Source organism: Anomaloglossus baeobatrachus, chromosome 4 (genome assembly GCF_048569485.1).
Source record: "Anomaloglossus baeobatrachus isolate aAnoBae1 chromosome 4, aAnoBae1.hap1, whole genome shotgun sequence".
NCBI classification, from domain to species: domain Eukaryota; kingdom Metazoa; phylum Chordata; class Amphibia; order Anura; family Aromobatidae; genus Anomaloglossus; species Anomaloglossus baeobatrachus.
Genome location: NC_134356.1, coordinates 389628944 through 389654810, shown reverse-complemented (window position 1 = coordinate 389654810; position 25867 = coordinate 389628944). Strand labels below are relative to the sequence as shown.

At 50.0% G+C, this 25867-nt stretch overlaps 1 protein-coding gene across 1 annotated transcript in view; it reads left to right on the top strand.

Moving 5' to 3' along the window:
- HSPA14 (heat shock protein family A (Hsp70) member 14) overlaps positions 1 to 25867 on the top strand; it is an 81256-nt gene that overhangs the window by 17714 nt on the left and 37675 nt on the right. Inside the window, exons 7-10 of the mRNA XM_075345243.1 lie at positions 8414 to 8518; positions 8749 to 8910; positions 16612 to 16767; positions 24165 to 24267. Coding sequence (XP_075201358.1) covers positions 8414 to 8518; positions 8749 to 8910; positions 16612 to 16767; positions 24165 to 24267 — 526 coding nt within the window. The remainder of the gene's footprint in view (positions 1 to 8413; positions 8519 to 8748; positions 8911 to 16611; positions 16768 to 24164; positions 24268 to 25867) is intronic.

The window sequence follows — 25867 nt, the reverse complement described above, 5'->3', positions numbered from 1 at the left end:
ATTTGCGAGTGTGGCAGTAACTTCGCTCATTAAATATTCAACAGATGAATGTGACATCACATTCCCAAAGGTAAATTAAATGACACATGTGTAATAGCTTTTATATCATTAAGATGTTGCATGAAACTAGCATCGCAAACGCGACACACACGCGAGCAAAAAGCATCGCACTTGCGTTGCACTCGCACCTAACGTGAACTAAAATCAGCCGAGTATTTTTCAGCCCAGTCGGACCGATTTTATTCGCATAGATGTGTTTCCAGCCTAATTCTTGAAGCAGCAGTTTTTACTTCAGACCACAGGGTTAGGAGGGACACCAGCTGCAGGTCTACACATAACACATGTGTATGCACACAAACTCTCCTCTCCTCTGCCTCTAGGGCTGTGGCGTCGGTAAGCCAAACCTCCGACTCCTCAATTTTCCTAACTCCCAACTCCAATCTGTAGAGGAGGAGCTTCACTACTGAACCTGTACATGAAGTGCAGCACAGATTCAGCTCAACTAAAAACCTAAATCAGGAATAGAAGAAGGGAATTTTGTTTACTTACCGTAAATTCCTTTTCTTCTAGCTCCAATTGGGAGACCCAGACAGTGGGTGTATAGCTACTGCCCTCTGGAGGCCGCACAAAGAACTACACTTAAAAGTGTAAGGCCCCTCCCCTTCTGGCTATACACCCTCCCGTAGGAGTACAGATTCCTCAGTTTTAGTACCAAAGCAAGAAGGAGGAAAGCCAATAACAGTTTCAAAAACAAATTCAATCCGATAACACGATCGGAGAACTTAAGAAACAACATGAACAACATGTGCACCCGAAAAAACGAAACCCTAAGAACAAATAGGGCGGGTGCTGGGTCTCCCAATTGGAGCTAGAAGAAAAGGAATTTACGGTAAGTAAACAAAATTCCCTTCTTCTTTTTCGCTCCTAATTGGGAGACCCAGACAGTGGGACGTCCAAAAGCAGTCCCTGGGTGGGTAAAAAGATACCACATGAACGGGCTGTCAGACAGCCTCTTCCTACAGGTGGGCCACCGCCGCCTGAAGGACCTGTCTACCTAGGCTGGCATCTGCCGAAGCGTAGGTATGCACTTGATAGTGTTTGGTAAACGTGTGCAGACTCGACCAGGTAGCCGCCTGGCACACTTGCTGAGCCGTAGCCTGATGCCGTAATGCCCAGGACGCACCCACGGCTCTGGTAGAATGGGCCTTCAGTCCAGATGGAATCGGAAGCCCAGCAGAACGGTATGTGTGAAGAATTGGTTCCTTGATCCACCGCGCCAGGGTGGATTTGGAAGCTTGCGATCCCTTATGCTGACCAGCGACTAGGACAAAGAGCGCATCCGAACGGCGTAGAGCCGCCGTGCGAGAAATGTAAATCCTGAGTGCTCTCACCAGGTCCAACAGATGTAAACCCTTTTCAAATTGGTGAACTGGATGCGGACACAAAGATGGTAAGGTGATATCCTGATTGAGATGAAAGGAAGAAACCACCTTGGGAGAAAACTCTGGAATTGGACGCAGTACTACCTTGTCTTGGTGAAACACCAGGAAGGGAGATTTGCAAGATAACGCCGCTAGCTCGGACACTCTTCGAAGAGACGTGACCGCCACAAGAAAAACTACCTTTTGTGAAAGCCGAGAAAGGGGAACCTCTTTCAAAGGCTCGAAAGGCGGCTTCTGGAGAGCAATGAGAACCTTGTTCAGATCCCAGGGTTCCAATGGCCGTCTGTAAGGAGGAACGATATGACAAACTCCTTGGAGAAACGTGCGTACTTTAGAAAGCTGTGCCAAGCGCTTCTGAAAGAATACGGATAGCGCGGAGACTTGACCCTTAAGAGAGCTAAGCGACAAACCTTTTTCCAACCCAGACTGCAGGAAGGAAAGAAAAATTGGCAATGCAAATGGCCAGGGAGAAAACCCTTGAGCCAAGCACCACGCTAAGAATATCTTCCACGTTCTGTGATAGATCTTAGCTGAGGATGGTTTTCTAGCCTGTCTCATTGTGGCAACAACCTCCTGAGATAAACCTGAGGCCGCTAGGATCCAGGACTCAATGGCCACACAGTCAGGTTCAGGGCCGCAGAATTCAGATGGAAAAACGGCCCTTGAGACAGCAAATCTGGACGGTCTGGTAGTGTCCACGGTTGGCCTACCGTGAGATGCCACAGATCCGGGTACCACGACCTTCTTGGCCAATCTGGAGCGACGAGTATGGCTCGATGGCAGTCGGACCTGATTTTCCGGAGAACTCTGGGTAACAATGCTAGAGGTGGGAACACATAGGGGAGTCGGAATTGCGACCAATCCTGAACCAAGGCGTCTGCCGCCAGTGCTCGGTGATCGTGAGACCGTGCCATGAAAACTGGGACCTTGTTGTTGTGCCGTGACGCCATCAGATCGACGTCCGGCGTCCCCCAGCGGCAACAGATCTGCTGAAACACGTCCGGGTGAAGGGACCATTCTCCTGCGTCCATGCCCTGGCGACTGAGAAAGTCTGCTTCCCAGTTTTCCACGCCTGGGATGTGAACTGCGGATATGGTGGACGCTCTGCTTTCCACCCACGTCAAAATCCGTTGGACTTCTAGAAAAGCTTGGCGACTGCGTGTTCCCCCTTGGTGGTTGATGTAAGCCACCGCCGTAGAATTGTCCGACTGAATCCGAATCTGCTTGCCTTCCAGCCATTGTTGGAAGGCTCGCAGGGCAAGATAGATTGCTCTGATTTCCAGAACATTGATCTGCAGGGTGGACTCTTCCAGAGTCCACATCCCCTGAGCCCTGTGGTGGAGATACACCGCTCCCCACCCTGATAGGCTCGCATCCGTCGTGACCACTGCCCAGGACGGGGGAAGGAACGACTTTCCCTGTGACAATGAGGTGGGGAGAAGCCACCAACGGAGAGAGTCCTTGGCAGTCTGAGAGAGGGAGACAGTCCTGTCGAGGGACGTCGATTTCCCGTCCCATTGGCGTAGAATGTCCCATTGTAGAGGGCGCAGATGAAACTGCGCGAACGGGACTGCCTCCATTGCTGCTACCATCTTTCCTAGGAAATGCATGAGGCGCCTCAGTGAGTGCGACTGGCTCTGAAGGAGAGATTGCACTCCAGTCCGTAGCGAGCACTGCTTGTCCAGTGGAAGCCTCACTATCGCTGAGAGAGTATGAAACTCCATGCCAAGATAAGTCAGAGATTGGGTCGGGGTTAGATGAGACTTTGGAAAGTTGATAATCCACCCGAAACTCTGGAGAGTGTCTAGTGCCACCTTCAGACTGTGTTGGCATGCCTCTTGAGAGGGTGCCTTTATAAGCAGGTCGTCTAGATACGGGATGACCGAGTGACCCTGCGAGTGCAGAACAGCTACTACTGCTGCCATGACCTTGGTGAAGACCCGGGGGGCTGTTGCCAGACCGAAAGGTAACGCTACGAACTGTAGGTGTTCGTCGTGTATGACGAAGCGTAGGAAACGCTGATGCTCTGGTGCGATCGGCACGTGGAGATACGCATCCTTGATATCTATTGATGCTAGAAAATCTCCTTGAGACATTGAGGCTATGACGGAGCGTAGGGATTCCATCCGGAACCTCCTGACTTTTACGTGTCTGTTGAGCAACTTTAGATCCAGGACGGGCCGATACGATCCGTCCTTTTTTGGGACCACAAACAGATTGGAGTAAAAACCGTGACCTTGTTCCTGAAGCGGGACGGAGGTCACCACTCCTTCCGCCTTTAGAGCGGCCACCGCCTGCAACAGAGCATCGGCTCGGTCTGGTGGTGGAGAAGTTCTGAAGAAACGAGTTGGCGGACGAGAACTGAACTCTATCCTGTACCCGTGAGACAGAATATCCCTCACCCAACGGTCTTTGACGTGTGACAGCCAGATGTCGCCAAAGTGGGAAAGCCTCCCACCGACCGCGGGTGTGGGAATCGGAGACCGCAAGTCAGGAGGACGCCGTCTTGGCAACGGTTCCTCCGGCTGTCCTTTTTGGGCGTGACTGAGACCTCCAAGAATCTGAGCGTCTCTGGTCCTTTTGAGTCTTTTTTGACGAGGCGAATTGGGACCTGCCCGGTCCTCGAAAGGACCGATAACCAGACTGACCCTTCCTTTGTTGGGGTTTGTTTTGTCTGTGTTGCGGTAAGGATGAGTCCTTACCCTTGGAGTGTTTGATGATTTCATCCAAACGCTCTCCAAACAATCGGTCACGAGAAAAAGGCAAATTGGTTAAGCACTTCTTGGAATGAGAATCTGCTTTCCAATGTCTCAACCACAGGGCCCTACGCAAAACAACGGAGTTGGCTGACGCCACTGCCGTGCGGCTTGTAGCGTCAAGAACAGCATTAATCGCGTACGACGCGAATGCCGCCATTTGCGAGGTCAATGGTGCTACCTGCGGGGCACATGCACGTGTGACGGAGTCAACTCGCGCAAGCCCGGCTGAGATAGCTTGGAGTGCCCATACGGCCGCAAAAGAAGGCGCTAATGACGCTCCAATCGCTTCATAGATGGATTTCAGCCAGAGCTCCATCTGCCTGTCAGTGGCATCTTTAAGTGCCGCTCCATCTTCAACTGCAACCAAGGATCTAGCTGCAAGCCTGGAAATTGGAGGATCCACTTTTGGACACTGGGTCCAACCCTTGACCACCTCAGGGGGAAAAGGATAGCGTGTATCTTTAAGCCGTTTAGGAAAACGCCTTTCAGGATAAGCGTGGGGTTTCTGGATTGCGTCTCTAAAGTCAGCGTGGTCCAGAAAAGTGCTTAAAGTACGCTTAGGGTATCTGAAATGGATTCTCTCGTGCTGCGAAGCTGACTCCTCCACAAGAGGAGCTGGTGGGGAAATATTTAACATCTTATTGATGTTAAATATAAGATCATTAACTATGGCGTCACCATCTGGTGTATCTAGATTGAGAGCGGTCCCAGGATCAGAATCCTGATCAGTTACGTCCGCCTCATCACCCATAGATTCATCTCGCTGGGATCCTGACCATTGAGATGAATGTGAAGGCCCGTCATAGCGAGCCCGCTTAGGCTGCCCGGGGCCATCGTCCGAGTCAGAGTCTTCACCCTAAGGTGTATATGCCCGTCCCGGAGCTTGGAGCTGAGGGGGACCAGGGGGCAATGATTGCACAGTGTCCGTGGCCTGAAGTACAGGCCTAGCTCGCAATGTGTCAAGAATTTGTGACATAGTGAGAGACATTCTGTCAGCAAAAGCTGCAAACTCAGTTCCTGTCACCTGGACAGCATTCACAGGTGGTACACCCTGGGTCACGTCCAGCAGAGGTCCCGACTGTGCAAGCGCCGCAGGGGCCGAGCACTGCACACAATGGGGGTCCGTGGAGCCTGCCGGTAGAAAAGTCCCACAAGCGGTGCAGGAAGCATATAATGTCTGTGCCTTGGCACCCTTGCGTTTTACGGACGACATGTTGCTGGCTCTCTGCAATGTGAGAGAGTCTATAGCCAAAGGGCGACCAGCGCTATGCAATACAAAGTATTTGTAGAAACAAAATACTAAGAATAATACTGGCACAAGAGGGGGCTTACCGCCCGCTGAATAGCGGGTAAGAGGCTGCAGATTCCCTGTCTGGGTCTCCCCGGCTCCCCTCTGCAGCTCAGCGTGTCAGCAGGAATGGCTGCCGGCGTCTGTGGAGAGGGGCGGTCCGTGGGAGTTCCCAAACAAAAGTGCGGGAACAGTGTCCCCTCTGTGCCGATTGTGAGGGCTGGAGTATGTAAAAACGACTCCAGCCCTCAGCGCTGATGCACTGGCCAGCGTCCCGCCCCTCTCCTGACTGGCAGGTCTGGGGGCGGGAACGAACGGAAGCAGGCCGCAAAAGCCGGGGACTCGAGTTATCAGCGCGGCCGCCGTAAAAGCGCGGGCCGCGCTGAAGTCCCCGGCGCACCACAAGTGTCAGCCGCGCCGCAGTCCCAGCGGCCGGCATGACCGTTCCTAGACGTGGCCAGCGTCCCGCCCCTCTCCTGACTGGCAGGTCCGGGGGCGGGAACGAACGGAAGCAGGCCGCAAAAGCCGGGGACTCGAGTTATCAGCGCGGCCGCCGTAAAAGCGCGGGCCGCGCTGAAGTCCCCGGCGCACCACAAGTGCCAGCCGCGCCGCAGTCCCAGCGGCCGGCGCGACCGTTTCCCACTAGTGTGCCTGCTTCAGCGAAGCTGAATGAGGCCTGGCACAAGCGCCGTAGCGCTGATGTCCCCCGGCGCACTACAACACCCAGCAAGCTGCGGTGTGAGCGCCAAATGCACGGGGACACAGAGTACCTTGAGGAAGCAGGGCCATGTCCCTGATGTACTCCGCTCCATCCAGCATCTTCTCCAGGGGCTGTAGATGGAGCACGGTCTCAGTGCCTGGAGACCGGTAAATCCCACTTCACCCAGAGCCCTGTAAAAAGGGATGGGGAAGGAATCAGCATGTGGGCTCCTGCCGCCGTACCCGCAATGGGTACCTCAACCTTACAAACACCTCCGACATACAGTGGGGTGAGAAGGGAGCATGCTGGGGACACTATATGTGTCCTCTTTTCTTCCATCCGATATAGTCAGCAGCTGCTGCTGACTAAAAACAATGGAGCTATGCGTGCGTGTCTGACCTCCTTGCGCACAAAGCTAAAACTGAGGAATCTGTACTCCTACGGGAGGGTGTATAGCCAGAAGGGGAGGGGCCTTACACTTTTAAGTGTAGTTCTTTGTGCGGCCTCCAGAGGGCAGTAGCTATACACCCACTGTCTGGGTCTCCCAATTAGGAGCGAAAAAGAAAAGACATTTATAGGACATTTCATAACTTTCCCAAATTCTTATGAAAAAATATTTAGCACATTTTGCATTGAACTACTGTACCCAGTCTAATATATAAAGCTGAGTGTATGTATGTCCACTAAAGGAATCTGCACCATTGCATTAAGGCTATGTGCACATGTTTTGGGTTTTTGTTTTTTTTTTTGCTGCTTTTTTTCCACATGCGTTTTTTCCTTCCAGATTTTAATGCATGCCAGCACAGTCTGAGAATCCTGACTTGCTGTGCACATGTTGCTTCTTTTTTCCTTGCAGATTTTGTTGCAGAAAGAAGAAGCATCATGTCAATCCTTTCTGCTTGTTTTCCTGTGTTTGTGTAATCCAGTGTATTGCTCGATCACTACAATGAATTATATCTCAGTGGTGCACTCGCAGCACTGACACTTCACCTCACACACCATACATTCGGCATGGTCTGGGAGGTGGTCCATAGCTCAGTAACCCGGGGTCATCATGGCAACGATCGGGTCCCTGTGATTGCATTAGAGACCCGACTGACAGGAAGAGGTAAGTAATTCCTCTCCCTGCCTCCCAAATGCTGCGATCGCATTGATAACAGCATTTAGGGGGTTAAACTGCTTGGAGCGGCGCGGGCATCACTCCGGGCAGTGAGAGTCAAGTCTTAGCTGTAACATCAGCTGGAGACCCGGTGGCGATTGCGGGGGCACAGCGCCTGAACCCCCCGCAATCGTCATGGTTAAAAAAAAAACGTGAAAAAACGCGCAAACGCGATAAAAAAAAATGCTTGTTCTTTTTCCTGCCGAAACATGCAGGCACATACCCTTACAATCATGGAATTTTACACAGCCTCCTCATTTGACTCAGGGAATGTCATAGACTGTTTTGAGGGGAATTTTTAACCCTGCAATTTAGAGTTATTCACCATAAAAAACCGCTTACTTACTGTTTGGATGTGCTTCTCATTCAGCCAGATCAGATCTCATACTTTGCACTGACGAGGCACAATCATCCCGAAACACTGTGTCTGCAAATTAAGGTTCTGATCTGGCATAAATCCTAGGTCATATGAAAAGGCTTGTTAAAAAGCCACTTTTGACTTTTAGGATTGCTACTTCCAATAGGTGGCACTAGAGTTTGTCTCCTTCCTCCTGAAGAGACAATTTGGATGTGTGAGGTAATATATATTGGCTGTTTTGACAGTTAGCTTGGATATTTATCAGGTGGCCTATAGCAACCAATCACAGCTCTGCTTCTGTTTTGCTACTGGTCATTAATAGGAGGTCTGGTTGGTATAGGCAACGAAGGACCGTTTTAGTATAAGAAGCTTATGTGTGAGGTAATATTTCGGTGAGTGACAGAGAAAGAGAGAGAGCCTTAGGTACTATCCCAGGCAATGCCGGGTACTACAGCTAGTATATTATATATTTTATGAGTCTGTCCATTTTATACTGACTCCACAGCACTGCTCTATACCCCGTATCATTGTGTATACTACTCCTTAAGTCACCCACTTTACAACACTTGGAATACACTGAAGTAGTGGAGGCAAAATAATGATCCACATGCATTTTATGCGCTCATGTAAACAATCAGTAGTAATGTATCTGTAATATCATTTAATTACTGTTTGGTTTTTTTTTTGTTTTTTTTTCCGTAATCCAGAGAAGCTGCAGCATCTGCTGGATTTAATATACTGCGTATGGTTCATGAGCCATCTGCGGCTCTGTTGGCCTATGGAATTGGACAAGATTCCCCCATGGGTAAAAGGTACAGTAGCTTGCCTTATGTTTCCAGATTACATTTCAGTAGTATTATGCTATTGAATTGTCAATGTGTTCTAGTCAATCATGCTGCTTCTTATTCTTCCTTGACTGACTTCTTGGTGGACTTTTCTATACAGAATGTCTACCAGATGGAGGTGCATGGTATTACATGCTTACCGGCTTTAGTTAATACAAGTGTGACTGTAAGTGTCATTGTGCTTTGCTTATTTACAGCAATGTTTTGGTATACAAACTGGGAGGTACATCCCTATCTGTCACTATGATAGAAGTTAACAGCGGGATATATCGGGTCCTTGCGACAAAGACTTACGACACTATTGGAGGAGTGTGTTTCACAGAAGCCTTAGCTCAGTATCTTGCATCTGAATTTCAGAGGTAAGTTCCATTATTTAATATTTATGCTAAAGATGTTTTAAATTTAAGCTCCTGTAATACAAGGATTACGTTCTCTTTCCAATGTCTTCCATCCCTCTTTGTAAATGCCTTCTGATTAGTACGGATTCAGATCACTGCACACCATTGTGAATACGGCTTCCTTTATAAGGTGTGATTGGACCTCATTCTTTGAAATGTGCCGCCAGTTTTAGATAACAGGATAATATTGATCAGAACTTGCATTCTTGAACCATTTTCCATTAACCTCTTTGTGCAAGTTTTCTAGACATCCAGCATCATTAACTTCCCAAAATCAGTGCTGCGCAAAGTGACAATTTCCGCAGTTTCCCAGGTTTCCATGTGTAACAGTCTACTTATTCGCTAGGGCACTAATGTGTCTATTTTTTATGACAGGTGTATCACAGTAAGGCACTGTACTTTCATGGAGAAATCTGCGAGGTGCTTGATATCTGTGATTTTTAGTACCTATAGTGATCCACTGGTTTTACATAACAATTAAACATTAGCTGGCAAATTCATAGCAAATTTACCTAATATTCCACGGATTCCTGGTCCCTCCTTTTTTTTTTTCTTTTCTTCATATCAGACTTGCTTATGCACATTAGTATTCCACAGAAGACCACCATGTACATGTACTGTGCATCCCACAACTAATGCTATATTATGTAAAACTGGGTTGCTGGTTTAATTTAAAACTACAGAAATCAGTAATGAAATATATTGCAGTGTTACTGGTGGTGCTGCGCCCATTGTACACGTAGCACAGCAAACTGCTGTTTAACCATATAAATGCTGTGGTCAAGCACGGACAGCAGCATTTAAATGGAGTGATCACTAGTTTTCATTTGTCAGATCAAATTGCCTGTGACTCATTTGCCACATTACACTGGCAACTGGGGGCTGCCATCAAGATACTCCTAACTACAGTCATACAGGTAATAATGCAGTATACAGAAGAAGCAAACAAAGGTTGACAGGTTGAAATCTCCTAAAGGGACTACAATATGAAGTTGTTTTAAAGAAAGAAAAAAAAAAATGTAGAAAAAATAATTACAAATATAAGAATTTGAATTCTCCCCAGTTTAAAAATGAAATGAAAGGGGTGGTCCAAATCCAATATTCATTTCTTTGTCGCTTCATTGGGAGACCCAGACAATTGGGTGTATAGCTTCTGCCTCCGGAGGCCACACAAAGTATTACACTTTAAAAAGTGTAACCCCTCCCCTCTGCCTATACACCCTCCCGTGCATCATGGGCTCCTCAGTTTTATGCTTTGTGTTGAAGGAGGCACACATTCACTCAAGCTCCACATTTTAGTCAGCAGCAGCTGCTGATTGTATCGGATGGAAAAAAAGAGGGCCCCCACAGGGCCCCCGGCATGCTCCCTTCTTACCCCACTAAGTCGGCGGTGCTGTTAAGGTTGAGGTACCCATTGCGGGTACAGAGGCTGGAGCCACATGCCGTTTTCCTTCCCCATCCCTTAGAGGCTCTGGGAGAAGTGGGATCCTAACCGGTCATCCATTCACTGGGACCGGGCTCCCTCCGCAGCCCCTGTGGGAATCTGCCGGACAGGAGACTTGGTATCATCAGGGACAGGGCCCTGCATCTAAAGGTACTCTGTGTCCCCATGGGGATGGTGCATGGAGCGCTTGTGTCACACACACTGCAGCGGCTGCTGTTTGTTTGTGACGACCGGGACTTCCGTGCCGACCGCGCCTGTTTGCCGGCCGCGGTATTAAATTTAGTCCCCGGCTTCATGAGGCCTAGTACCATAACTCCCGCCCCCGGGCCTGCCAGTCAGGGGTAAGGGAGGGACGGTCGACCTGACGTCGACAGTGAGGGCTGGAGCATACTTTAGGTGTCCTCCTCCCCCCTCACTGATCACTGTGGGGCACCAGATTCCCGCACTTTATTAGTTGCCGCCCACGGCTCCCTCCTCCCCTGAGAGCTCCGGCAGCCATTTTTACAATCACATTCTGCCGGTGGAGGATTTCAGGAACGAGCTCTGCAGCTCTGGGAGGCCCAAGGCAGGGAATCTGGTGGACACACAACCGCTTTGGGCGGTCGGTAAGCCACACCAGTCACCCGGTGCTGGTCCCCCTAGGGTGCCGAAGTGTGTGTATATATGTGTATGTATATATATATATATATATATATATATATATATATATATATATATATATATATATATATATATATATATATATATATATATATAATATTTGTATACATTTTCTCTGTTCGGCCGCATTGTTTTGCTTTTGGCTATATACCCTCAGTGATCACTCTCCTAGGAGACAACAGCATGTCGTCCACAAGGAGCAAGGGTGCCAAGACACAGGGTTATTTTGCAACCTGTACCTCTTGTGCGGCTATGTTACCTGCAGGTTCCACCTACCCTCACTGTGAGCAATGCTCGGCCCCTGTTGCACTCGCTCAGCCGGAGCCTCGGGCACTGGTGGGACCCTCGGCTCAGGCAGAACCGCCGGCTCCCCCTGTCCAGGTGGCAGGGACAGAGTTTGCAGTTTTGGCTGAGAAACTCTCTGAGTCGCTTTCACAATCCATGGCTCAGTCTATGGATAAATGGTCTGCTAAGATACTAGAAGCCTTGCAGTCCAGATCGGTCCTTACACAGGCCCCGGGCACTGTGGGATCATCGCCCCCAGGCCCCTCTCGGTCTGCGCCGCAGCGTGCTCCTGGGGTGGCACCTAGGTCTCACGGGGAGGACTCCGGCACGGACCGCAGTCCCAGACCGGCTAAGCGGGCTCGCTGGGAATCTTCCCCGACTTCATCACGCTGTTCGGGGTCTCAGCTTGAGGACTCCGGGGTCTCAGCTTTAGGACTCTCTGGAGGATGAAGCGGATGTCGCAGCTCAGGGCTCTGACCCGGACGTTGCTCTCAATCTTGATACACCTGAAGGGGACGCCATAGTAAATGACCTTATAGCGTCCATCAACCAGGTGCTAGATCTTTCTCCCCCAACTCCACCTATAGAGGAGTCGGATTCGCAGCAGGAGAAACACCAGTTTAGGTTTCCCAAACGTACACGGAGTGCGTTTTTCGATCACTCTAACTTCAGAGATGCTGTCCAGAAGCACAGAGCATTTCCGGACAAGCGCTTTACTAAGCGCCTTATTGACACACGTTACCCCTTCCCCTCTGACGTAGTTAAGGGTTGGGCTCAATGTCCCAAGGTGGATCCTCCAGTCTCTAGACTGGTGGCTAGATCTGTAGTATCAGTGGCAGATGGCTCATCGCTCAAGGATGCCACTGACAGGCAGATAGAGCTCCTGATGAAATCCATCTATGAAGCCACAGGCGCGTCTTTTGCCCCGGCCTTTGCAGCCGTGTGGGCACTCCAAGCTATCTCAGCTTGTCTGTCTGAGATTAATGCGGTCACACGTACCTCTGCTCCGCAAGTTGCGTCTTTGACTTCTCAGGCGTCGGTATTTTCATCCTACGCCATGAATGCCGTCCTGGACTCTGCTAGCCGTACAGCGGTAGCGTCCGCCAATTCGGTGGCAGTCCGCAGGGCCATGTGGCTACGCGAATGGAAGGCAGACTCTGCTTCCAAGAACTTCTTAACCGGTTTGCCATTTTCTGGCGACCGATTGTTTGGCGAGCGATTGGATGAAATTATTAAGCAATCCAAGGGAAAGGACTCGTCCTTACCCCAGTCCAAACCAAACAGACCTCGGCAACCGAAAATTCAATCGAGGTTTCGGTCCTTTCGGCCCTCAGCCAGGTCCCAATCCTCCTCGTCCAACAGGCCACAGAAGGGCCAGAGGAACTCTTATGCATGGCGGTCTAAGTCACGTCCTCCAAAGACCGCCGGAGGCACTGTCTCCAAGGCGGCCTCCTCATGACTTTCGGCCTCCCCAAACCGCATCCTCGGTTGGTGGCAGGCTCTCCCGCTTTTACGACACCTGGTGGCCACATGTCCAAGACCGATGGGTGAGAGACATTCTGTCTCACGGTTACAGGATAGAGTTCAGCTCTCGTTCTCCGACTCGTTTCTTCAGAACATCTCCGCCCCCCGAGCGAGCCGATGCACTTTTTCAGGCGGTGAACACTCTGAAGACAGAAGGAGTTGTGATCCCCGTTCCCCTTCAGGAACGTGGTCGCGGTTTTTACTCCAACTTGTTCGTGGTGCCAAAAAAGGACGGATCATTCCGTCCCGTTCTGGACCTCAAACTGCTCAACAGACACGTGAGAACGAGACTGTTTCAGATGGAATCTCTCCGCTCAGTCATCGCTTCGATGTCCCAAGGAGACTTCCTAGCATCAATCAACATCAGGGATGCTTATCTCCATGTGCCGATCGCACCAGAGCATCAACGCTTCCTGCGTTTCGCCATCGGGGACGAACACCTTCAGTTTGTGGCACTGCCTTTCGGCCTGGCGACAGCCCCACGGGTCTTCACCAAGGTCATGGCATCCGTTGTGGCGGTCCTACACTCTCAGGGCCACTCGGTGATCCCTTACTTAGACGATCTCCTAGTCAAGGCACCCTCCCGGGTGGCATGTCAACACAGCCTGACCGTCGCTCTGGAGACTCTCCAGAGGTTCGGGTGGATCATCAATTTCCCAAAGTCAAAATTGACACCGACCCAATCACTGACTTACCTCGGGATGGAGTTTCATACTCTCTCAGCGATAGTCAAGCTACCGCTGGACAAAAAGCGTTCGCTGCAGACAGGGGTGCACTCTCTTCTTCGGGGCCAGTCTCACACCTTGAGACGCCTCATGCACTTCCTGGGGAAGATGGTGGCAGCAATGGAGGCAGTCCCCTTTGCGCAGTTTCATCTGCGTCCACTCCAATGGGACATTCTCCGCAAATGGGACAGGAGGTCGACGTCCCTAGACAGGAACGTCTCTCTTTCCCTGGCAGCCAAAACCTCTCTTCAGTGGTGGCTTCTTCCCACTTCTGTCGAAGGGAAAATCCTTCCTGCCCCCATCCTGGGCTGTGGTCACGACGGACGCGAGTCTGTCAGGGTGGGGAGCGGTTTTTCTCCACCACAGGGCTCAGGGAACCTGGACTCCGACAGAGTCCTCCCTTCAGATCAATGTTCTGGAGATAAGGGCAGTGTATCTAGCCCTAAAGGCGTTCCATCGGTGGCTGGAGGGCAGGCAGATCCGCATACAGTCGGACAACGCCACGGCGGTCGCGTACATCAACCACCAGGGCGGCACGCGCAGCCGTCAAGCCTTCCAGGAAGTTCGGCGGATTCTGTTGTGGGCGGAGGCCACAGCCTCCACCATCTTTGCAGTTCACATCCCGGGCGTAGAAAACTGGGAAGCAGACTTCCTCAGTCGCCAGGGCATGGACGCAGGGGAATGGTCTCTTCACCCGGACGTGTTTCGAGAGATCTGTTGCCGCTGGGGAACGTCGGACGTCGATCTCATGGCGTCTTGGCACAACAACAAAGTCCCGGCATTCATGGCACGGTCTCAAGATCACAGAGCTCTGGCGGCGGACACATTAGTTCAGGATTGGTCGCAGTTTCGACTGCCTTATGTATTTCCTCCTCTGGCGATGCTGCCCAGAGTGTTACGCAAGATCAGGTCCGACTGCCGCCGCGCCATCCTCGTCGCTCCGGACTGGCCGAGGAGGTCGTGGTACCCGGATCTGTGGCACCTCACGGTGGGTCAACCGTGGGCACTTCCAGACCGACCAGACTTGCTGTCTCAAGGGCCTTTTTTCCATCTGAATTCTGCGGCCCTCAACCTGACTGTGTGGCCATTGAGTCCTGGCTCCTAGCGTCCTCAGGGTTATCTCAAGATGTCATTGCCACTATGAGACAGGCCAGGAAACCAACGTCCGCCAAGATCTATCACAGGGCTTGGAGGATCTTCTTATCCTGGTGCTCTGATAAGGGTTTTACCCCCTGGCCGTTTGCCTTACCCACTTTTCTTTCCTTCCTTCAATCCGGAATAGACAAGGGTTTGTCTCTCGGCTCTCTCAAGGGACAAGTATCTGCGCTTTCCGTGTTTTTCAAAAGCGTCTAGCCAGGCTTCCGCAGGTCCGCAACGTTCCTGCAGGGAGTTTGCCACATAGTCCCACCTTACAAGCGGCCGCTGGAACCCTGGGATCTTAACAGGGTGCTAAGGGCTCTTCAGAAACCACCTTTGGAGCCGCTACGGGATGTCTCTTTATCACGTCTTTCGCAGAAGGTGGCTTTTCTAGTGGCAGTTACATCGCTCCGTAGAGTGTCGGAGCTAGCAGCGTTGTCATGCAAAGCCCCCTTCCTGGTTTTTCACCAGGATAAGGTGGTTCTGCGTCCGGTCCCGGAATTTCTCCCTAAGGTGGTATCCCCTTTTCATCTCAATCAGGATATCTCCTTACCTTCATTTTGCCCTCATCCAGTTCACCAATGTGAAAAGGATTTGCACTTGTTAGATCTAGTGAGAGCACTCCGGCTCTACGTGTCTCGCACGGCGCCCCTGCGCCGTTCTGATGCGCTCTTTGTCCTTGTCGCTGGCCAGCGTAAGGGGTCGCAGGCTTCCAAGTCAACCTTGGCTCGGTGGATCAAGGAACCGATTCTTGAAGCCTACCGTTCTTCTGGGCTTCCGATTCCTTCAGGGCTGAAAGCCCATTCTACCAGAGCCGTGGGTGCGTCCTGGGCATTGCGGCACCGGGCTACGGCTCAGCAGGTGTGTCAGGCAGCTACCTGGTCTAGTCTGCACACTTTCACGAAACACTATCAGGTGCATACCTATGCTTCGGCAGATGCCAGTCTAGGTAGGCGAGTCCTTCAGGCGGCGGTTGCCCACCTGTAAGAGGGGGCCGTTTTCGGCTCTTTTTATCGAGGTATTCTTTTACCCACCCAGGGACTGCTTTTGGACGTCCCAATTGTCTGGGTCTCCCAATGGAGCGACAAAGAAGAAGGGAATTTTGTATACTTACCGTAAATTCCTTTTCTTCTAGCTCCTATTGGGAGACCCAGCACCCGCCCCTGTTCCCTTCGGGCTGGTTGTTCTTTTGTGTACACATGTTGTTCATGTTGAATTGTTCCTTTGGTTCATGGTTTCAGTTCTCCGAACATCCTTTGGATTGAATTTACCTTAGACCAATTTATAAGTTTCCTCCTTCCTGCTTTTGCACCAAAACTGAGGAGCCCGTGATGCACGGGAGGGTGTATAGGCAGAGGGGAGGGGTTACACTTTTTAAAGTGTAATACTTTGTGTGGCCTCCGGAGGCAGAAGCTATACACCCAATTGTCTGGGTCTCCCAATAGGAGCTAGAAGAAAAGGAATTTACGGTAAGTAAACAAAATTCCCTTCTTTATTGCTAAATGGCAATCTATTTAATGTACTAATCTAAATTTTTTTCCAAAACACTTTATTTCCCTATTATTGCCTCTTTACTTTGACAGCATGAACCTGATGCACATTTCACAGGTTCTTCGTCAGAAGTGCTGACCCTCCCCCCTGATGAAGTATCTGTGAAACGTGCGTCAGGTTCGCTGTTATACTGCTCTCATACGTCCCCAAGGCATTTGTGGAATACGCCACTCATCAGGGTGATCTCACTTTGTCCACTGTCGCCGTTAGATATACGGTATATCTATCTCTACTAAGAAAAAAAAATTGTGAACATTATACTTGCTGGATAAAACATATTGGGTATGTGGGAAGGTTTTATAATAAAATGTTTGTTTTTCCCCCTCCTCTGTATAGGTCATACAAACAAGACATCAATGGAAATGCCCGAGCAATGATGAAACTAATGAATAGTGCTGATCTGGCCAAGCATTCTTTGTCCAATTTAGGAAGTGCCAATTGTTTTGTTGATTCATTGTATGATGGCATTGATTTTGAGTGCAGTGTTTCTAGGTAAGGTTTGTTTTTTTTTATTTTTTATTTTGGTTTTTTTTTGTTTTTTTTTGTCTCCCCCCCCCCCCCCCTTCTTCCTGCTCCTGGCTTCACTGCGCTCCTCCTGGTGTCTTCTATCAAGGCAGGTAAGAATGGGATCGTGCGGAAAAATCCGCAGGCATAATTGACATGCTGCAGATTTTTCCGCAGGGAAATCCGCACTATTTCCGCTGCGTAAAAAAACGCAGCATGGGCACAGCAGTTCCAAAATGCCTTGGAAATGGCTGGGGACTTGATGTACTGCGGATTTTTGAAAAATCTGCGGAATTTCCGCAAAAAAAAACGCAGCAAATTTTCCGCAGCATGGGCACATAGCCTTAGATTGATTGAAATCTGTAATATAATCTACAATGCACTGTATTGCAAAGGGTTGTGTTGTGGAAATTCGCAGAATAATTTGACATGCCTTCAGCCTTACTCATCTGTAATGCAGGTCCGTTTCAATGTGTGAAATTTACAGTAGGTGGATGAGATTTTTGAAACCATATTCACTCTGAGAGGCCATAAGCAGACAGATGAGAGATTTTCTATTTTGGAGCTTCCACCAGTTTTACAGTATTAGCATTTAACATCAATATGTCACGTAGTGGCTAGAATCCTTTAATCGCTAGTTGGTATTTCTGTTCTGTTTCTTTATGAAAATGTGTTAGTAGAATCATCCTTGTGAAATAGTCTCTATGGGCATTTAGTTCATAGAAAGCTGTTATGGTCTATGGGTCGGACACATATCTCCCTGACAATCTGTATATTTTAAATCAAAGGAGGCGTTACCAGTGTGGGGCTGTAGATCAGGTGAACAGACTGTCAGTTATTACAGTGATACCTTTGTTTTCGTTAATACTCCGTCTGAATACAATCAATGAAAACTAAAACCAAGGCAATTATTTCCATAGGCATCAATGTAAATCATTATTAATTTGTTTTAGACACTCCAAAATACATACCAAGAACACATTTTATAGAGAGTAAAGATAGTTTTTAATACTAAAAACAATAAGAAATTAATATAAAATAAATATAAAAGGAATAGTAAATGAATATAAAAGACTAATGTAAAGAGTAAGTACATTTTATCTTACATTTCTTAGATACATTTTGAAACTGACAAGCGGGGTGACACTCACATAATGCCACACAGAGCAGAAAAATGCATGGATCATCCTTTGTTGCTGCAAAAATAGCAGCGTAGTCACGTGGGCATGCAGACAAAAACCGAGGCAAATTTTTAGTGGAAAAAATCAACAAAAACCGAAACCAATGATACCCGACGTCCATGAAAACCGAGGTACCACTGTATATGTCTCACACTGGTAACTACCCCTTTCATTTAAAGTAAGGCCTGGAAGTGGATTCTCAGGGAGCTCTGCGTTTGGCCCATAGGTCTAAACAACTAATGTACATATGTAGAGAAATGTGAATTCCTCTGGAATAAAACATAAGATCGCAGATTTCAAGGTATCATTTGTCAACTTTCAAAGACCCACATCTCCATTTAGATGGCTTAGGACAGTTCATCTGGTAAATTTCTTTTCTTTATCGTTCCTATGGGAGACCCAGACCATGGGTGTATAGCTACTGCCCCCGGAGGACACACAAAGTTACTACACTCAAAACGTGTAGCTCCTCCCTCCTAGCATATACACCCCCTGCTAGCCAGTCCTAGCCAGTTTCATTCTTTGTGTCAGGAGGATCACACACACACATGCATCCTTTTTTGATTTTTCATTTTTTCCAAAGATTTGGAAGAAAAGCGGGTCCACTGGACTCCCGGCATGTCCCTTCTCACCCCCCTGGCGGCGGTGCTGTTAAGGTTGATTTCAGGGCAGGAGCCCTTCATGCCGCGCTCCTTCACCATCCCTTAGGGGCTCTGGCTTGAAGTTAGAGCCAACACGGTTCTCACTGCCTTGCAGGAGACCGGCCTCCATCCGCAGCCCTTTTGCAGGACCCTGCTGGACGGAGCACTGGACCCCCACCCCACAGGGACTGGGCCCTGCGTCTCAAAGCTAAGTATAGAGACGTTATTCAGAGGCTCCTTCTGCAATGTGGGGCACTTTTATTGGGGGGGACAGTGATTTACTTTGATAATGCTGCTTTTTACTGTGTTTCTGGCCGGTTCCACGGTTTTTACTGAGAACCGCGCCGATGATGCCTGATTGTCGGCCGCATGCATAACTCTAGGCCCCGGCTTCAGCCGCGGCCTAGTTTCGTTTCGTTCCCCTGCATGTCAGTCATGCAGGGGGACACTGCAGCGCCGCCCGCCGGCCGCTCTGCACAGGGGAGGACACTCCTTTTTGAGGAGATGATTCCCTCCCCTGTACATCTCCTTAGCCCTCCGATTCCCGCTCCTGGGTTAACCCCCGCCGCCCCCCCCTCACTCTGGCGCCATTTTCTCAACGTTCTTAGTACACTGGTCGGCGCTGGCTGCTCTGCAGTGCAGAGGGAGTGAATATCTGGCTGGGGGTCCAGGCTTGGAATCCGGAGGGCACTCATAATAGCGGTCTGATAAGTCACAACCTCTGGTTGTGCACTTTTATACACTCTCAGGGCATTCTTAATTCTTTATTATAGAACCTCCTCCTCAGCAGCATGTCTCACACTAGGAGCAAAGCTCCAAGGCTGTACACTACATGTTCTGCATGTAAGCTCATATTGCCTGAACCGGCACAGACCCTTACTGTAATGGTTCTTATGTGGTGGTGCCTCAGCCTGGAGTCTCCCCAGGCTGAACCCCTGTCTTGGGTATTCTAGACATTCTAGACAGAGCCCCCACCTCTGCAGCATGTCTCACAGAGCGAGGCTGCAGGCTATTTTTATTATCCACTGCAGGTAGTCTCGTACGGCTGTACCGAGCTCATAACCACTTTGGCCCCTCAGCTTGGAGGCTCATTAATGGTCCCTCCAGCTGCTCCGGTTTCGGTGGCTGACCCCTGGGGGAATCCTATTTCCAGGGGTCGGCTGTCCCGGCATCTGCTGAGCATGCAGCCCCCTTCTCAGGGCGTTTTCTGCTTCAGCTCGCTCAGCAAAGCTCACAAGGGACTCTCCTTCTGGGCTCAGACCCCGTCCTCCTGACAGGGAGACGCAGGGTCCCCTGTCCTCCCCGTCCCGCAGCTCCGATTACGAGCTGACTCACTGGACGAGGAGGATGTCTCTACCAGGGGCTCGGACGCTACTTTATGTACATTGATCCGTCCATAGGTGACGCAGATGCGAATGATTGGATTGCGTCCATTATTCTTGTACTGGACCTCCATCCGCCTGTATCAGGGGAGTATTCCCCGCTGGCAGAAAGGCATCAGTATACCTTTAACAGGACGAGGAGTGTGTTCCTTAACCACTCCAGTTTTCAGCCCGCTGCGTCCAAGCCCACAGCCTGTCCTGCAGACCCCACAGCGGGGTTCTGCTGCCTGTCTCCCCCTCCCATCAGAGGGGTCTAGGAGTGTACTCATTCGCCAAGGGTGGCCACTCCGGTGTCTAGACTTTCAGCCCGGATAGTTGTATCAGTGGCTGACGGCACCTCTATAAGGATCCCACGGTACATTAATTTTGTACTGGACCTCAATCCGCCGGAGTTACCTTATCTAGGTGAACACAACGTGTGTTCCTTAACCACTCCAGTTTTTCAGGCCCCTGTGACCAGCCCAGGTTCCGCTCTGACAGTCGTTTCCCATGAAGCGTGATTCTGAGGACTGTGTTTCCCCTGTCCACCAATGGTGGTCAAGAAGTGGGCTCATTCACCTCAGGTGGCTCAGCCCGGACCGTTATGTCAGTGGCTGATGGCTCCTCACTTAAGGTTTTGCGGTCCGCTCGGTTGTCCTTTTGGCCAAGTCGGTATGGGGGCGGCAGGAGCTTCGTTCTCCTCAGCTTACAGCAGTGCGGTTTTTTTGTACCTTCTCTGCTTCTCTGGAGGAGATGCATTCCCTCACAGGGACTCTATGCCCAAAACGGTTGCCTGAACTTCCAGACTTCAGTCTTTTCATCCTCTGCCAGGTCTGCCATGCTGGACACCGCACGGCGGTGGTCTTGGCTACTTTCCTCGCTATCCGCAGGCTCCTGTGGCTTCGGAAATGGAAGGCAGATACCTCTATAGAGGTTCCTTGCTGGGCTCCCCTTTGGTGGGACCAGTTTCTTCGGAACCAACTGGATGAAATTAAGGAAGCTCTTGGCGGGGAGTGTTCTTCCTTGCCACGAACCTAAACCAGGGATCCTGTCCAAGGCAGGAATCAGTTGAGGTTTCGGTGGTTTCCGTTCCTCCATCTGATCGTCCTCTAGCTCGGCCTAGGTTCATAGAACCAAATGGCTCGAAGCTGCGTCTTCAGAAGACCGCAGGAGATGCTGCCACTGAGTCAGCTTCCTCCGAGCTATCTAGCCACGCCAACAACCTCCTTGGTCGGTGGCAGGCTCTCTCCACTTGGCGACGTAGGGTTCTAACACGTCTCCGTTCAGTGGGGGCGGGATTATATCCCCCATGGCTACAGGATGGAATTCTGTCCACCCGCCAAACAGATTTTTTCTGTCAACTCCTCCCAGCTCCAAGGCCGCCGCCTTCTCACAGGCCGTGGCATTTCTTGCAGGCCAATGGAGTAATTGTACCGGTTCCCGACTGGGAACGGTTCTGAGATTTTTGCTTAAATCTATTCCTAGTCCCCGAAGAGGGCGGTGCCTTCCGACCTGGATCTTTAGCTTTTCAAGCATAGTCAGATGTGGCGTTTTCACATGGAGTCTCGGTTTTGTTCCGTGTGTTTTTCGCCGGATCAGTCAAGAACCCAAGGAGATTCCCTAGCAGCCATCTGCATCAGAGATGCCTATCTGCAGGAGTCAATCGCAGTTTCACACCAGCGTTGACTACGTTTTGACAATCGGAGTGGTCCAATTCGTGGCTCTTCCCTTGGGGTTAGCCACGGCCCCTCGAGTATTCTCATTGGGGCAGCTGTGATTAGGGTCCTGCACCCCTAGGGATTGGCAGTGATCTTTTGCCCTGGACGGCCTTCTTGTCGGGGCTTCATCCAGTGCTGACTCTTAGTAGAGTGCTTCGCTCACTCTCGCCACTCTAACCTATTCGGGTGGCTTGTCTTTCTGTCCAAGTCCACTCTGACTTCGAACCAGAGGTTCTCAGGGACGCAATTCGAGACTCTGTCGGCACTTGTGAAGCTGCTCTTAGTCGATCAGTAGTCCCTCCGCTGGCGGTCGACGTCGTTCTATCAGACACCTTATACAGGTGCTGGTCAGACGGTGACGTCAATGGAAGCCTATCCGCCTTGGGAGCAGTATATCTCCACCGTGGAGCGCAGGGCGCTTGGACTCTGTCCGAATCAGCCCTCTGGATCAATGTGCTGGAAATCAGAGCTGTATTTCTAGCTCTCTAAGCCTTCACCATCTGTTGGCGGCTAGGCACATTCGAGTCCAGTCGGACAACGTGACAGCGTTTTCCTACATCAGCTTCCGGGGCGGGACACTCAGCCGCCTGGCAATCTTGGCGGCTCAACATTCTTCAGTGGACAAGGGACTCCTAGTCCACCGTATCCGCAGCCCACATCCTAGATGTGAAAACTGCGAGGCAGACTATTTCAGCTGTCCAACCGTGGTCCACAATCCTCAGGTTTTGCGGTAGACACACTGGTTCATGTTTGATCCCAGCTTCGTCTCTTTACGTATTTCACCCTCTACCTCTTGTCCAGAGTCCTGCGCAAGATCAGTAAAGGGGGCCGTCGGGTCATTCTCATACTCCAGACTGACCCAGGCAGGCTTGGTACTCTGACCTGCTCCTTCTGTCCGTTGGGTTGCCATGGCATCTTCCGGACCGTTCAGACCTTTTCTCAAAAGGTCCGTTTTTTCCGTCAGAATTCTGGATTCTCAGATTGACGGCGTAGCTCTTGAGTCCTGGATCTTGGCGACTTCTGATATCCTTCCTGAAGTCATCTCCGCTATGACTCGAGCTCCAAAGTGTCCTTTGACCTTTTTGGCCTTGCCGACCCTCCTGTCCCTTCCACAGTCCGGTCTACAGCCAGGACTATCCCTCATTAAGGGACAGGTCTCGGCTCTGTCAGTATGTGCCAGCGGCGTATCGTCCGGCTGGCTCCGGTGCGCTCCTTTAAGGGCGCATCTCACATCATTCCGCCTTTCCGGCGGCCTATGGAGCCCTGGGACCTTAATCCGGTCCTCCCGGTTCCCGGAAACCCCCCTTTGCGCCTCTTGGGGAGGTTTCTTTGTTTCATCTTTCACAGAAAGTAGTCTTTCTAGTGGCTATAATTTCCCGCCAGAGAGTTCTGGCTGCACTCTCTCGGAGTCACCCCCTTTTTTGGTCTTTTGCATCAAGACAAGGTGGTCTTCTTCCGACTCCGGACTTTTTTCCCTAAGGCGGTTACTGCTTCCACCTTATCCGGGGCAATTTTCCTGCCTTCCTTTTGTCCGGCTCCTGTTCATCGCTTGAGGAAGCGTTGCATATCCTGGATCTGGTGCGGGCGCTCCAGATCTATGTGTCTCGCACCGCCGTTATTAGGCGGTGCACCTCTCTCTGGTGCTGACTGCTAGTCAGCGTAGCGGTCTCTCGGCATCTAAGCCGACCCTGGTTCGTTGGCTTAGGTCGGCCATTTCCGAGACCTACAAGTGTACTCAAGTGCCTTCCCCGCCGGGGATCAGAGCACATTTGATCAGACCTGTCGGCGCCTTTTTGGGCTTTCAGGCACCAGGTTACGGCTCAGTAGGTCTGTCAGACTGCAGCTCGAATTAGTCTGCATACTTTTTCGAAGCACTACCCAAGGCATGCTCATGCTTTGGCAGACGCGGGCTTGGGCAGACGCATTTGTCCGGCGTCTGTCGCCCATTTGTGAAGTTAGGTTTGCCTGCTTCTCAGTTGTCTGTTTATTCCCACCCATGGACTGCTTTTGGACGTCCCATGGTATGGGTCTCCCATAGGAACGATAAAGAAAAAGAGAATTTTGTTACTTACCGTAAATTCTTTTTCTTATAGTTCCGTCATGGGAGACCCAGCACCCTCCCTATTGCCTGTTGGCAGGTTTCTTGTTCCGTGTGTCTTCACCGGCTGTTATTGTTGTAGACAGAGGTTCCGGTTCTTCCGGATTTTACTGTCTCTTCTTGTGGGTGGATGTCCTCCTTCAGCTTTTGCACTAAACTGGCTAGGACTGGCTAGCAGGGGGTGTATATGCTAGGAGGGAGGAGCTACACGTTTTGAGTGTAGTAACTTTGTGTGTCCTCCGGGGGCAGTAGCTATACACCCATGGTCTGGGTCTCCCTTGACGGAACTATAAGAAAAAGAATTTACGGTAAGTAACAAAATTCTCTTTTTTTTTTTTTTTTTTTTTTTTTTTTTTTTTATATGACGTTGTTGATCTTTCTTGCAGGGCTCGATTTGAGCTCATCTGTTCATCTCTGTTCAATCGGTGCATTGATCCAATAAAAATCCTACTACAAGAAGTTGGTGTCAAAGAGACAGATGTGAATCAGGTATGCCTTTAGTCAGTATTATGTAATGGTTCTCATTATTTTAAATAAGCAAAATTGGGTGCACATTATTCTTAGTTTCCTAAAGACAGATGGTTTCTTTGCCAGCTGTGCCCTAGAATTTATGTGTAGCTATTGTGATTGCTCAGAGTTGGTGCAAATCCCATTTGATCGGCTATAACAAAGGTCTATGGCCACCGCACAAGAGCGTGAGTACCTCCTATTACCTGCAATCAGCCATAGTTCTGCTTTTAATTGCCTGGTCCCAAAATCCTATGTGAATTGTGCCACAACAATGACATCACGCCAGACTGGCTTATCTAAAGAAGAGCAATGGTATTTGGCAGGTAAGAGGTGGCGTTCCTTCTGCCTAGCAGTGGCCACACGACCACTACCATGGCGGATGGAATACAACGTGCAAATCATTTTTGTACCAACTCTAATGTGTTTTTATCGTTTTTAGTATAAATGTTGTTGATAATATTTATCATAGGTTCTCCCATAAATAACTATGTAATTAATAGTTGTAAGAACACTGAGGACCCTACTGCTGAGACACCCACTTTATAATTTGAAAGGGTTCCAAGCTTCCTGTGTGACTAGATCGGCATGTGTGACCACAGTTCCATTCACATCGGGGAGTTTCGTACAATTAAAGCCCATATACAGCATTGCACAAAAGTGAATACACCCATCGTATTTTTGTAAATATTTTCTTGCACAACACCAAAGATCTGACACTGATACAATGTAAAGTAGTCAGTGTACAGGGCTTAGCAGTGTAAATTTGCTGTGCCTGCTAAATAACTCAAAAGTAGAAATACTCTGCACACTCTTTTTGAATGCAAAGCGAAGGACTTTTATTGAAGTTTGAAGAACATGAAAGTTAATACAGTAAGATGCTCATTAATCGCAACTGTGTAATGTTTCAACTCCAAACAGTCTTTTCTTTTTCGCTCCTAATTGGGAGACCCAGACAATTGGGTGTATAGCTATTGCCTCCGGAGGCCACACAAAGTATTACACTTAAAAGTGTAAGGCCCCTCCCCTTCTGGCTATACACCCCCAGTGGGATCACTGGCTCACCAGTTTTGTGCTTTGTGCGAAGGAGGCAACACATCCACGCATAGCTCCACTGTTTAGTCAGCAGCAGCTGCTGACTATGTCGGATGGAAGAAAAGAGGGCCCATACAGGGCTCCCAGCATGCTTCCTTCTCACCCCACTTCATGTCGGAGGTGTTTGTTAAGGTTGAGGTACCCATTGCGGGTACGGAGGCTGGAGCCCACATGCTGCTTCCTTCCCCATCCCTTTTTACAGGGCTCTGGGTGAAGTGGGATTCTATCGGTCTCCAGGCACTGAGACCGTGCTCCATCCACAGCCCCTGGTATCTGCTGGACATGGAGCGGAGTATCTTCAGGGACATGGCCCTGCTACATGGAGGTACTCTGTGTCCCTGTGGGGACCGCGCAGACACACGGCAGCACTGCTGGGTGTGTTAGTGCGCCAGGGACAGCGGCGCTGTCCGCACTAGTGCCATCGCACACCACAGCGTTGCTGGGTGTGTTAGTGTATTGGGTGACTACTGCGCTAACCGCCGCTGCC